Genomic DNA, 12,126 nt, shown 5'->3' with positions numbered 1-12,126 from the left:
AAACCACTGGTGGTCAGCACACCAACTCTATATCACTCTAGGAGCCACCAGTGAAGGTTATGCAAATATAGGACGAATAGGAAGGTCGTTACTTACTGGGCTTTAAGTAATGGGGAAGTGAAAGTGAACAGTGGTTCTATTTTAAGGACATGGTGGTAGCAGAAAAAGTAGAAAACTGGGAAGAGAAGGCAAGTTCAGTTTTCAACACCTTAGACCAGTTCAAACCTCACCTTTCAGTACCATGGTAGTTTTTATGTACCTACTTATGTGTCCTTAGATATAAGTGAAATGAGTGACAGCAGTGACATAAGGGACGAGAAGGAGGGATTTAAGATTATTTTGTTATTATAACGTGCTCACCCTACCCATGAACTGGCATAGTGTTATTTGAAAGTGGACTTGGATTAGTTGTAAAAGTACGTTGCAAACTCTAGGGCAACCACTCAAAAAAAGTTGAAAGAAAGAGAGAAAGAAAGAAAGAAAGATAACTGATATGCTAAGAAAGGAGAAAAAAAATGAAATGCTCAATTAAAACCACAAAAAGAGTAGAAGACAAAAATAGGAACAAAGAGCAAGGCCAACAAATAGAAAACAGTGATGAGTATGGTAGGTATCAACCCAATTATATCAATAATCACTGTGAATGTCAATGAATTAAATGTACCAACTAAATGACAGAGACTGTCAGAGTGGTTACAAAATACGTACGACCTAACTATATGTTGTCTATAAGAAACTTACTTTAAATATGAAGACACATAGGGACACCTGGGTGGCTCAGTCAGTTAAGCATCTGCCTTCGGCTCAGGTCATGATCCCAGGGTCCGGGGATCGAGTCCAGCATCGGGCTCCCAGCTCAGTGGGAAGCCTGCTTCTCCCTCTCCCTGCCTCTCTCCCTGCTTGTGCCCCACCTCAAATAAATAAATATCTTTAAAATAATAAGTATGAAGACACATGGAGATTGAAAGTAAATGGATGGAGAAAAATATACCATGCTAACACTAATCAAAAGAAAGTAGGAGTTGCTCTATGACTTTCAGAAAGAGCAGACTTTAAAACAAGGAAAAGTTATCAGGGATAAAATGGAATGCATAACATCTAAACTAGAAGAGTAAGAAAGGAGGCTTTAAGTAAATTCAATAAGTCCAGTCGATCAGGGGTTGGCAAACTACAGTCCATGAACCAAATCTGGCCTGCTGCTTGTTTTTATATAGCTCACAGGTTAAGAATGGTTTTACACTTTAAATGGTTGAAAAAGAAGACTACTGTTTCATGATGTGTCAGAATTATATGAAATTCTAATTTCAGTGTCTACACATGAAATTTTATTGGAACACAGCGAGGCTCATTTGTTCACATCTTGTCTGAAAAAGTTTCAACAGAGCCCATATGGCGCATCAAGCCTAAAATATTCACTATGTGGCGGAAAAAAAATTTGCCATCTCTTGCAATAGAAAGTGGGAACACAGAAAAATAAAGCCGCAAGAGGTTCAACAACGCTATGGAGTGATGTCAGTTAACATCATCATCACTATGACCAGTAAATACTTTTGAAGGCTATTTCCTGAAAATCTTCAAATGAAGTGAAAATGTCCAACAAGTAGTTGGAAATCCAGAGCCGGAGAGAGGAGGAAGAACAGGGCTCTCCTTGCCTCTGTTGCTCTGGGGTTCAGCTTTGATCCTACACTGCCTCTTGCGTGCCACCTGGGGGGGGGCGGGGTTAGAAGTGGGCTGCGCAGCTGGGTTTGCCGTGATGGCTGCAACTGGGCTGAGGCCCACAGTCTCCGCAAGCTTCAAGGCATCTGAGCTGTACTTTTTGTCTTCAGTTGCAGGGCGCTATCATGGTCGCTTCCTGTGTCCAGATGCTAGTGGGATTCTCAGGCCTCATTGGGTTTCTCATGCGCTTCATTGGCCCCTTGACCATCGCTCCAACCATCTCCTTGGTGGCCTTGCCTCTCTTCGATTCTGCAGGCAATAACGCTGGAATCCACTGGGGGATTGCCGCCATGTAAGTGCTCTCTGGGAATGGAGCGTCAGCTCAGTTCTTTCTGGTGGAAGATTAGCCAGTAGGAATAATGTGTTCTGGATATTGGCAAACTCTTGTGGTTTACGGATACTTTCATAAACATTATGATACCTTAAAAAGTGGTGAAATTGCCGCCACTAATTATTACTACTATTTATTACATTATTAGTCCTCAGAAACCATAAGTTGATGACAGGCGGTATATAAGAATACTTAATGTTCATAAAACATTGATACTGCGGGTCCTCTGCCTGCTAGCTTTTCACTGAGCCAATGTTTGTAAACCTCGGGTACCTGGGAAGGGTGCAAAGACATCGCTCCAGCTCTCAGTAATCGTATAGTGTAGGAGAGAGATGAGCCTCGGGTCCAAGGAGCTATGACACCAGGAGACAGTGATGAGCATCATAGAATGCCCTGCATGGTCCAGGGCAGGGGGTGATGACAGCCAACGGGGAGGATCAGGAAGGCTTTAGGGGAAAAAGAGGCCTTAGGCATTTCCACAGCGCTTTGAAGGGACTCGGGGTTGGCACTGGACATGCTCATCCACGCCGCGGTGACGGTCTCACCACGAGGACTAGGAATTGCAGAATGACCCAGTTGAGAAGACAGTCTCTGACTCCGGCCTCACTGGCTCCACCTGCTGGGATCTGTCCAGCTGCTGACCCGCCAGGAGTAACAGCCCCCCTTCCCCCGTATTCCTCTCTAGCCACCAGCAGCTTTGGAAGGGACCAGCCCACCGTCTCAGGGATGGGGCCTGCCTCCTTGGGGACCCTCCCAGTGCGGCCCGGCCACCCCGTCCCAGAGATGCATGGTGGCTCAGCTTCCTGGACCCTTGCTCAGGACGAGCCCCAGCTTGCCAGGCTGGGCATGGCTTGTTTCTGTTTCAGGACCATCTTCCTCATCGTACTGTTTTCTCAGTACCTGAAAAATGTCGCCGTGCCCGTGCCGGTTTATGGAGGAAAGAAGAAGTGTCACATGTCTAAGTTCTACCTGTTTCAGGTCTTCCCGGTAAGAAGCACCCCCCGCTCTCTTCCCTTCTTAGTGGATTCGCCCCCGGAGAGTGAAGGGCAGCCTCTCGCACTCCCAGTAGGTTCCCAAAACAAATGCTTCCCCGTGTGCAGGGTCTCTCCTCCCTGACCCCCACTCCTCCGCTGTAGAAGGAGGCCGAGGGGAGCCCCGCCGGCCGTGCGACTGCTCCCTGGCTGTTGGTGTAATGCCATCCCCGTCACTCCGCAAAGCTTCTCACCCCAGAGCAGAGAACCTTGCCCTAGGTCGCAGCTCTGGGCACCCGTGTGGGACATCCTTGTCACACGTTCCTGGGGCCATCCCCATAGCAAGGTTCACGGCTAATTATACAAAACTGAGGACCCAGTTGCTCAGATCAAGTTCTCGGTGGCTCGTGGGTAATCCAGATCCCTCGTGATAACGCTTGTCCCTCACTTTTCAGATACTCCTCTGCTGGATTTGCATCTCGGTGTTAGGTTTGTGTGGCTGCCAACCACACAATACGTTTTCAGGTTTAATTTAATTGTGAGCTACATTTCACCTTGTAAAAAGAAACTTCCACATCTCACTGATCTCTCACTGCCTGCAGGCTGGTGGTTCTACCATTCTGCATGCACAAGAATCACTTGGGGACATTGCTAAAAATACATCTTTCTGGGGTTCTGCCACCAGGGATTAAATATCAGTAAAGCTTCAGGCTCTATAGAGGACTGATTATCATTCTATTGTACAGATGAGGAAACTGAGGCGCGGAGAGTTTGATCCAAGGTCATGTGACCAGCCAACAGTGGAAAGGGAGACAGACAGTAATCCTTTGGACCCGGGCTGTGCCTATTCTGCTAGACCTTTCTGCCTCTATTTGACACAAGGTTTTTCCATAGTTTATATCCTACATTTCTTTAATGTGCTAATGATGACACAGATTGCTATTGTTATTGCAAGGGCCAGTAACCCAGCATCTCCTCATTTCAGAGAGCTTCCCTGACCTCCCTCCCTGGCCCAGCACCTCTAGAAGGTGTTGGCAGGGGCTGGGGCCCTGGGCTCGGTAGTGAAGGGAGCTCCCTCCGCAGGTGCTGCTGGCGCTTTGCATCTCGTGGCTTCTCTGCTTCGTGCTCACAGTCACCAACGCCCTTCCTACAGCCCCCACCGCCTATGGGCACCTGGCCCGCACTGACACCAAAGGCAATGTGCTGAGCCAGGCTCCTTGGTTTCGCTTCCCTTACCCAGGTAATGAGAAGATAGGACTCCTTTCTGCCAGGGACATGTGTTTTCCAGGACTGTCCGTGGGGTCAAGGGCACTGAATGGAGAGTTGAATAGAGCCAGGGGATAGATCTCCTCCAAAAGATCTGACAAGGAAGAGCAGGCCCTAGGGGGTCCATTTGAGACCCCTAAGAGAAGGAGGAGACCCTTGGGCTGTCCTAAGAATCCTCTGGGGGTGTTAGACCAAAGGCTCCCATTCCTGGACCTTCTTCTCATCCCCTCCTCCATGATACTCAGAACCCATGGCCTGAGAGCAGGCAGATCAGAGAGGTCTCGACCTTCTAGCGAGACCTTCGGGAGTCTTCTTGGATTAGTTGGATTCTACCCAAGGGAGCCTTGGACTGACTTAGAACATTTCTAAGTCAGATACTTAAAAAATATGAGGTCAAGGCCACCCCTTAGCCCACTTCTGGTTGCCTTTTCCAGCACTTTTGGCTCAGGGGTATTAATAACCAGGTCCAGGGAGGGCTGGCCTGGCCCCGTGGACTGTGGAGCGCGTTCCTCCCTGAATACGAATCTCTGCTTCCAAATGCTTCAAGATCTGCCCAGGAAGGGGCCCTGCTGGGGGCTGTTTTTGTGCACAGTGACCTCAAGGTCTGGGTGTCTGACTTGCCCTCAGGGAGGAATGATCAGGCAGGAGTCCAAGCCAAAGCCTCTGGACAGTTGTGGGGTTGGGAGATACACTGCCTGGTCTTTCAAGCCTTCCAAAGACCCCCTCCAGCAGAGAAGTTATTATGGGCTCAGCCACCTGTTGTCTTCTGGATTAACGTTCCCTCTGCCTCGTTCTTGCAGGACAGTGGGGCCTCCCCACCATCAGCCTGGCTGGGGTCTTTGGGATCATTGCGGGGGTAATCTCCTCGATGGTGGAGTCAGTAGGCGATTATTATGCCTGTGCCCGGCTTGTGGGGGCCCCACCCCCTCCGAGGCACGCTGTCAACCGTGGCATCGGCATTGAGGGTCTTGGCTGTCTTCTGGCAGGGGCCTGGGGTACAGGGAACGGCACCACCTCCTACAGCGAGAACGTTGGGGCGCTGGGCATCACCAGGGTAAGTCCACTGCCTGTGACCTCAGGCTGGGTGCGTGCATCTGTCATCCACCTGTTGCTGCAACAAATTATCACAAACCCAGTGCTTTCAAACAACTCGGATTTGTCATTTTCTTGATCCGGAGTTCAAAAGTCCAACACGGGTCTCAGGGAGCTAAAATAAAAATATTGGCGGGGCTGTGTTTTCATTAGCTTTGATGCAGGCCTTTGTTTCTTGTTCCTTATGAGGATTATAAACAACCAAAAAATGTATTTTGATGTGGTAAATCCTTACCGCATGTCTTGTCAGGAAGACATTTAAATAAATAAGCTCTTAGACTGGAAAGAACAATAAGCAAAGGCAGGATCTGCTACTTTATCGCTGCTGCATTAGTGAATTCAGTAGTTGCCACTTTTTAAAGATACTTAAAAAATACTTTCAATTGTGGTTAAAGACGCATCACATAAAGACTGAAATCTGCACCAAACAACTCTTTATTCTCCTTCATCCCCAGCACCTGTCAGCTAGCATTCTAGTTGCTGTTTCTATGAATTTGACGACTCTAGGGACTTCATATAAGTGGAATCCTACAGTATTTGTCTTTCTGTGGCTGGCTTATCGCACTTAGCAGAATGTCCAGGACTGTCCACAGACAGTCCAGGAATATTCCACTCCAAAGATATATACCGCATTTTGTTTATGCCTCGTGTCTGGATTTCATTCTAGCTCCTCTCTGTGGCCCTTACAGCCCTTTATGGGGGAGCCCTTGCCTTGCTCTTCATCCATCTTCCATGTGTCTCTCTGTCCCCCTGCACTCCAGACACATGGATTTTCCTTCCCACCTCCTCCCCCGTAGATTTACTGAGATGTACTTGATTATAATATAACATTGTGTAAGTTTAAGCTCTACAGTGTGTTTATTGGATACCCTTCCATTTTGCCATGTGATGACCACCATTACCTAACACTCCCATCACGTTACATAATTACCATTTCTTTTTTTTGTGGTGAGAACATTTGAAATCTACTCTCTTAGCAACCTATTGTACATTAGGTCCCCAGAACTTACTCATCTTCTAACTGGAAGTTTGTACTCTTTGATGAACATCTCCCCATTTTTTCCACCCTGAAGATCCTAGTAACCACCACTCTACCCTATTTCTGTGAATTTAGCTTTTTTATTTTTTTACTTATTTTATTTATTTTTTTTTTAAGAGAGAGAGAACGTGTGAGCAGGGGTGGGGAGAGGCAGAGGGAGAGGGAGAGAAAGAGAGAATCTTCAGCAGACTCTGTGTCCAGCATGGAGCCTGAGGCGGGACTCGATCTCACAACCCTGAGACTATGAACTGAGCTGAAATCAGAGTTGGACACAACAAACTGAGCCACCCAGGCGCCCTGATTTTAGCTTTTTTAGACTCCATATATGAATGGTACTGTACGGTATTTGTCTTCTCTGACATATTTCACTTAGCATAATGTCTTCAAAGCCTATCCATGTTGTTGCAAATGGAAATGTTTCATTTTTTATGGCTGAATACTATTCCTCTGTGTGTGTGTGTGTGTGTGTGTGTGTGTGTGTGTGTGTGTGTGTGTGTGTGTGTGTGTACGTACACACCACATTTCTTTCTCCACTCATCCATCATTTAGGTTGTTTCCATGTCTTGGCTGTTGTCAATCATGCTGCAATAAACATGGGTTGCAGATATTTTTTCAAGTTAAAGTTTTGGTTTCTTTGCATAAATGTAAGAGGAATTGATGGATCATATGGTAATTCTATTTTTAATTTTTTGAGGAAAAGCCATGCTGTTTTCCATAGTGGCTTTGCCAATTTATGTCCCCATCAACAACACACGAAGGTTCCCTTTTCTGCACATCTCTACCAACACTTGTTATTTTTTATCTTTTTTATAACTGAATCTAACAGATGTGAGGTGATATTTCATTACAGCTTTTTTTTAAAGATTGTATCTATTTATTTGACAGAGAGAGACACAGCTAGAGAGGGAACACAAGCAGGGGGAGTGGGAGAGGGAGAAGCAGGCTTCCCGCGGAGCAGGGAGCCCGATGCGGGGCTCGATCCCAGGACTCTGAGCCCAAGGCAGACGCTTAACGACTGAGCCACCCAGGCACCCCTCATCGTGGTTTTGATTTGCATTTCCCTGATGATGAGTGATGTTGAGCATCTTTTCATGTGTCTGTTGGCCATCTGGATGTCTTCTTTGGAGAAATGTCTATTTAGTTTCTCTTCCTATTTTTAAGTCATTGTTGTTGTTATCATTGAGTTGTATAAATTCTTTATACATTTTCAATATTAATCCCTGATCAGAGAGATGGTTTACAAATATTTTATCCCATCCTGTAAGATGCTTTTTTATTTTGTCAATTGTTTCCTTTGCTGAGCAGAAGATTTTAGTTTGATGTAGTCCCATTTGTTTACTTTCGCTTTTGTTGTTTGTACTTTTGGTGTCATACCCCCCAAAATTGTGAAGACCAATTTCAAGGGGATTTCCCCCTCTGTTTTCTTATAGGACTTTCACAGTTTCAGATCTTACATTTAAGTCTTTAACTCATGTTGAGTTAAGTTTTTTGAGTGGTGCAAGGTAGAGGTCCAATTTCATCCTTCTGTATGTGGTTCTCTGGGTTTCCCAACCCCATTTATTGACGTGACTATCCTTTCCCCCATTGAATATGCTTGGCTTCCTTGTCAAATATTAGTTGACCATATATGCATGGGTTTATTTTGGGGCTCTGAATTCTGTTCTATTGGTCTATGTGTCTATTTTTATGCCGGGATCATACCATTTTAATTACTATAGCTTTAGAGTATTGTTTGAAATCAGGAAGTGTGATGCCTCCAGTTCTATTTTTCTTTCTGAGGATTGCTTTAGCTATTCAGGGTCTTTTGTGTTACAGAAAAATTTTAGGATTTTTTTTTCTATTTCTGTGAAAAATGCCATTGGATTTTTGTTAGGGATTGCTTTGAATCTATAGATGGCTTTGGGTAGTATGGACATTTTAACAACATTAAGTCATCCATGAACACAGGATATCTTTCCATTTATTTGTGTCTTCTTCAGTTTCTTTCATCAGTGTCTTATAGTTTTTAGTGTACAGATCTTTACCCCCTTGGTTAAATTCATTCTTAAGTATTTTATCATTTTTGATTCTATTATGACTGGATTGTTTTCTTTATTTTTCAGATATTTTGTTGTTAGCTTATAGAAATGCAACTGGTATGTTGATTTTTCTATTCTGTGACTTTACTGGTTCATTGATTGGGGCTGATAGTTTCTTGGTTGGGTCTTTAGGATTTTCTCTATATAAGATCATATCATCTCAGCTGTCATTTATGGCTTTCACTGTGTTGAGGTATGTTCCTTCTATACCCAATTTGTTGAGAGTTTTTATCATGAATAGATGTTGTATTTTGTCTAATGTTTTTTCTGCATCTACTGAGATGATTTTACAGTTTTTATCTTTCATTTTGTTTATGTGGTGTATCACATTTATTGTTTGTGCATGTTGAAACATCCTTGCATTCCAGGGATAAATCCCACTTGGTCACAGTATATGATCCTTTTAATGTGCTGTTGAATTTGGTTTCCTAATATTTTTTTTATTTTTTTAAAGATTTTTATTTATTTATTTAACAGAGAGAGAGAGAGCACAAGTAGGCAGAGTGGCAGACAGAGGGAGAGGGAGAAGCAGGCTCTCCGCCGAGCAGGGAGCCCGATGCAGGGCTCGATCCCAGGACCCTGGGATCATGACCTGAGCCGAAGGCAGCCGCTCAACCGACTGAGTCACCCAGGCGCCCCGGTTTCCTAATATTTTTTAAAAGATTTTATTTATTTGAGAGCAAGCTAGAGAGAGAGAGAGAGAGCACATGCACAGAGAGGGAGAAGCAGACTCCCCACTGAGCAAGGAGGCCAACACAGGGCTCAATCCCAGGACCCTGAGATCATGACTCGAGCCAAAGGCAGATACTTAACCAACTGAGCCACCCAGGCGCCCCTGGTTTCCTAATATTTTATTGAGACTTTTAATCTCTATATTCATCAGGGATATTGGTCTGTAGTTTCTTAGAGTGTCATTGTCTGGCTTTGGTATCAAGGTAACGCTGGCCTTGTAAAATGAGTTTGTGAAGTAAGTGTTATTCATTCCGTCTGGTAAATTTGGAAGCTGTTTGGAGGGATTAAGTAATGTGCCCAAAGTCACACAGCCAGTTAGAGGCAGAGCTCAGGTTGACCATCCCATGCCCATCTTTAAGCACTGGGCACTGCCTTCCAAGAGAGACCTTTTGCCTCACTGGAAAGCCTTCTCAGGGAAGGAGCATCTGAGTGAGGACTTTAAGGCAGGGATAGAACGGTGAGTGACGAGTTGAGGCCAGAGGCCAGGACACAAGGTCACACCCTCATCCTTTCCAACCCCATGTGAGAGTGAGGGGGGCCATTTTGGGGTCATGTTGTATGGCTCTTACAAGTCCCCTGGAGTGTCGTTTGTAGAGCAAGGCAGAGACCTGCTGAGCATCTCATCCCTCAATTCCCTGAGCCCTGCAGGTAGGGAGCAGGATGGTGATGGTCGCTGCTGGCTGCTTGCTGCTCCTGATGGGCGTATTTGGGAAGATTGGGGCTGCCTTTGCCACCATCCCAACCCCTGTGATCGGAGGCATGTTCCTCGTGATGTTTGGGGTCATCACCGCCGTGGGGATCTCCAATCTGCAGGTGAGGCAAGGTGCTCCTAGAAGAGCAGCCAGGGCATCTCTTGAAAGGAGCCCAAGGGGATTGAGATGGAGGGAATAGGGCTGGGGCCGAGTGGAGGAGAAGGAATCGTTGGTCCCAGAAACCACAATGGCTTCCAAATGGAAGACAGAAGTAGCCAGAAGCATCCAAACTTCTGAAAAACAGAAACTGCATCAGTTTGAACTGGGTCGTTCAGGCCACTTAACTCCCAGGGCCAAGTGGGAATCGGGGCCTGGCTTGCCCACTGAGTGTGTTGCTCGGAGTCCAGCCTCAGTAGCCCCTACCTCTGGTGGCAGTGGGAGGGCAGGGGGCACTTGGAGGGGAGTTAGATTGCTCTGCAGAATAGGTGCTGATGGCTCTGGGCTTCCATGGTGGCCTCTCTCCTGCAGTATGTGGACATGAACTCATCCAGGAACCTCTTTATCTTTGGCTTCTCCATCTACTGTGGGCTCGCCATTCCCAGCTGGGTGAATAACAACTCTGAGAAGCTCCAGACAGGTGATTCTCTGTCTTCTAAACTGTGACCGCTCCAGGGGCAGGGCCAGTGGGGACCTTGGTCCCTGGGAATCCCTGTTGCTTTTGTCTTCACTCTAGGGATTCTCCAGCTGGACCAGGTCATCCAGGTGCTGCTGACCACGGGCATGTTTGTTGGTGGATTTCTGGGCTTTCTCCTGGACAACACCATCCCTGGTAGGGCTCGCCTTCACTCTGTAGGCTGGCGGTGTGGGTAGATAGGCAGCATTTGGGCCACCCACATGGCTTCTCTGACCCTTATTACCATGTCAGGCTGACCACAGCATATCCTGAGCAGGCCCTGCCTCTGGGTGGGACATACAGGCCCATATTAGCTTTCTAGGGCTGCCATAACAAAACACCCTGGACCAGTTTAAACAGCCAAAGTGTATTTCCTCACAGTCTGGAGGCTAGAAGACTGGGATCAAGGTGCTGGCAGGGTTGGTCTCTCCCGAGGCCTCTCTCCTTGGCTTGCAGGTGGCCGCCTTCTTGCTGTGACCTCATGTGGCCTTTCCTCTGGGTGGGTGCCTCTCTGGTGTCTCTCTGTGTGTCCTAGGTTCTTCCTATAAGGACACCAGTCAGATTAGATTAGGGCCCACCCTAAAGACCTCATCTTTAACGGAATCACCTCTTTAAAAGTCCTATCTCCCAATGTATTCACGTTCTGAGGTAGGGGGGTTAAGGCTTCAACCTATGATTTTTGGGGGGACACAATTCAGCTAAACAGGGCCCTAAGGTAAGAAACACACCAGAAACAAAAACAGCTAAGAGCCCAAAGTCTGATTGGTGAGGGAGAGAATACATGTATTCTTTCTTTCTTTTTCTTTCTTTCTTTTTTCTTTTTCTTTCTTTCTTTTCTTTCTTTGTTTCTTTCTTTTCTTTCTTTCTTTCTTCCTTCCTTCCTTCCTCCCTCTCTCTCTCTCCCCCTCTCCCTCTCTCCCTTCTTTCTTTCTCTTCCTCCCTCCCTTCTTTCTCTCTCTCTCTTTCTCTCTTTTTCTCTCTTTCTGTCTTTCTTCCTTCCTTCCTTCCTTTCTTCCTTCCTTCCTTTCTCTTTCTTTCCATAAAAACCCATTGAACACTTGCTGTGTTCCAAGTGCTATGTACTGAGAATCCAAAGAGCAGAAAGACATGCCTTCCACCTTCCAGAAACCCACAGGCTAACAGGGGAGAAAGACAAGAGAACAGACAATGAGAATAGAGGGTAATACATGTGGTGAGGAGCAAACCGAGTCTCTGGGTGCTGAGGATATCGCAGTGAGGACTGCAGGGCCACGCTCATGGATGGCTTTCAGTGCTCCCTTCTTGAACCTCCCACGGCCTCTTGAGAGGACCTTTAGGATAGCACCTGCTTCATGGTACTCTATTTTCCACATTTGTTCTCTCCAAGTTTAAAGTGCATCTGCATTCTAGAAACAAAGCGTGGAAAGACCTGCCCCTTGAAGGTGAGGAAAGGATGGTGTTCAGAGAAGATTGTACTGTCCCGCAGTGGGAGCTCAGGGAATGCCCTGGAGCGCCCCTGAGCTGTGACTCCGAAGGGGCAGAGAAGGAGGAGGTGCT

The 12,126-nt window shown here is 46.4% G+C and overlaps 1 protein-coding gene across 3 annotated transcripts in view; it reads left to right on the top strand.

Annotated features, from left to right (window-relative positions):
- The window catches only part of LOC113911992 (solute carrier family 23 member 1-like), a 49,234-nt gene that overhangs the window by 33,447 nt on the left and 3,661 nt on the right, over positions 1 to 12,126 (top strand). For all 3 annotated transcript variants that reach the window (XM_027574986.2, XM_027574985.2, XM_027574987.2), the window contains 7 exons: positions 1,827 to 2,008; positions 2,914 to 3,034; positions 4,102 to 4,258; positions 5,085 to 5,338; positions 9,874 to 10,038; positions 10,446 to 10,554; positions 10,651 to 10,746. In XM_027574986.2, coding sequence (XP_027430787.1) covers positions 1,827 to 2,008; positions 2,914 to 3,034; positions 4,102 to 4,258; positions 5,085 to 5,338; positions 9,874 to 10,038; positions 10,446 to 10,554; positions 10,651 to 10,746 — 1,084 coding nt within the window. The remainder of the gene's footprint in view (positions 1 to 1,826; positions 2,009 to 2,913; positions 3,035 to 4,101; positions 4,259 to 5,084; positions 5,339 to 9,873; positions 10,039 to 10,445; positions 10,555 to 10,650; positions 10,747 to 12,126) is intronic.

The sequence above is a fragment of the Zalophus californianus genome, chromosome 12 (assembly GCF_009762305.2).
Source record: "Zalophus californianus isolate mZalCal1 chromosome 12, mZalCal1.pri.v2, whole genome shotgun sequence".
NCBI classification, from domain to species: Eukaryota; Metazoa; Chordata; class Mammalia; order Carnivora; family Otariidae; genus Zalophus; species Zalophus californianus.
The sequence above is the reverse complement of the archived record's forward strand: the minus strand, read 5'-3'. Positions and strand labels throughout refer to the sequence as shown.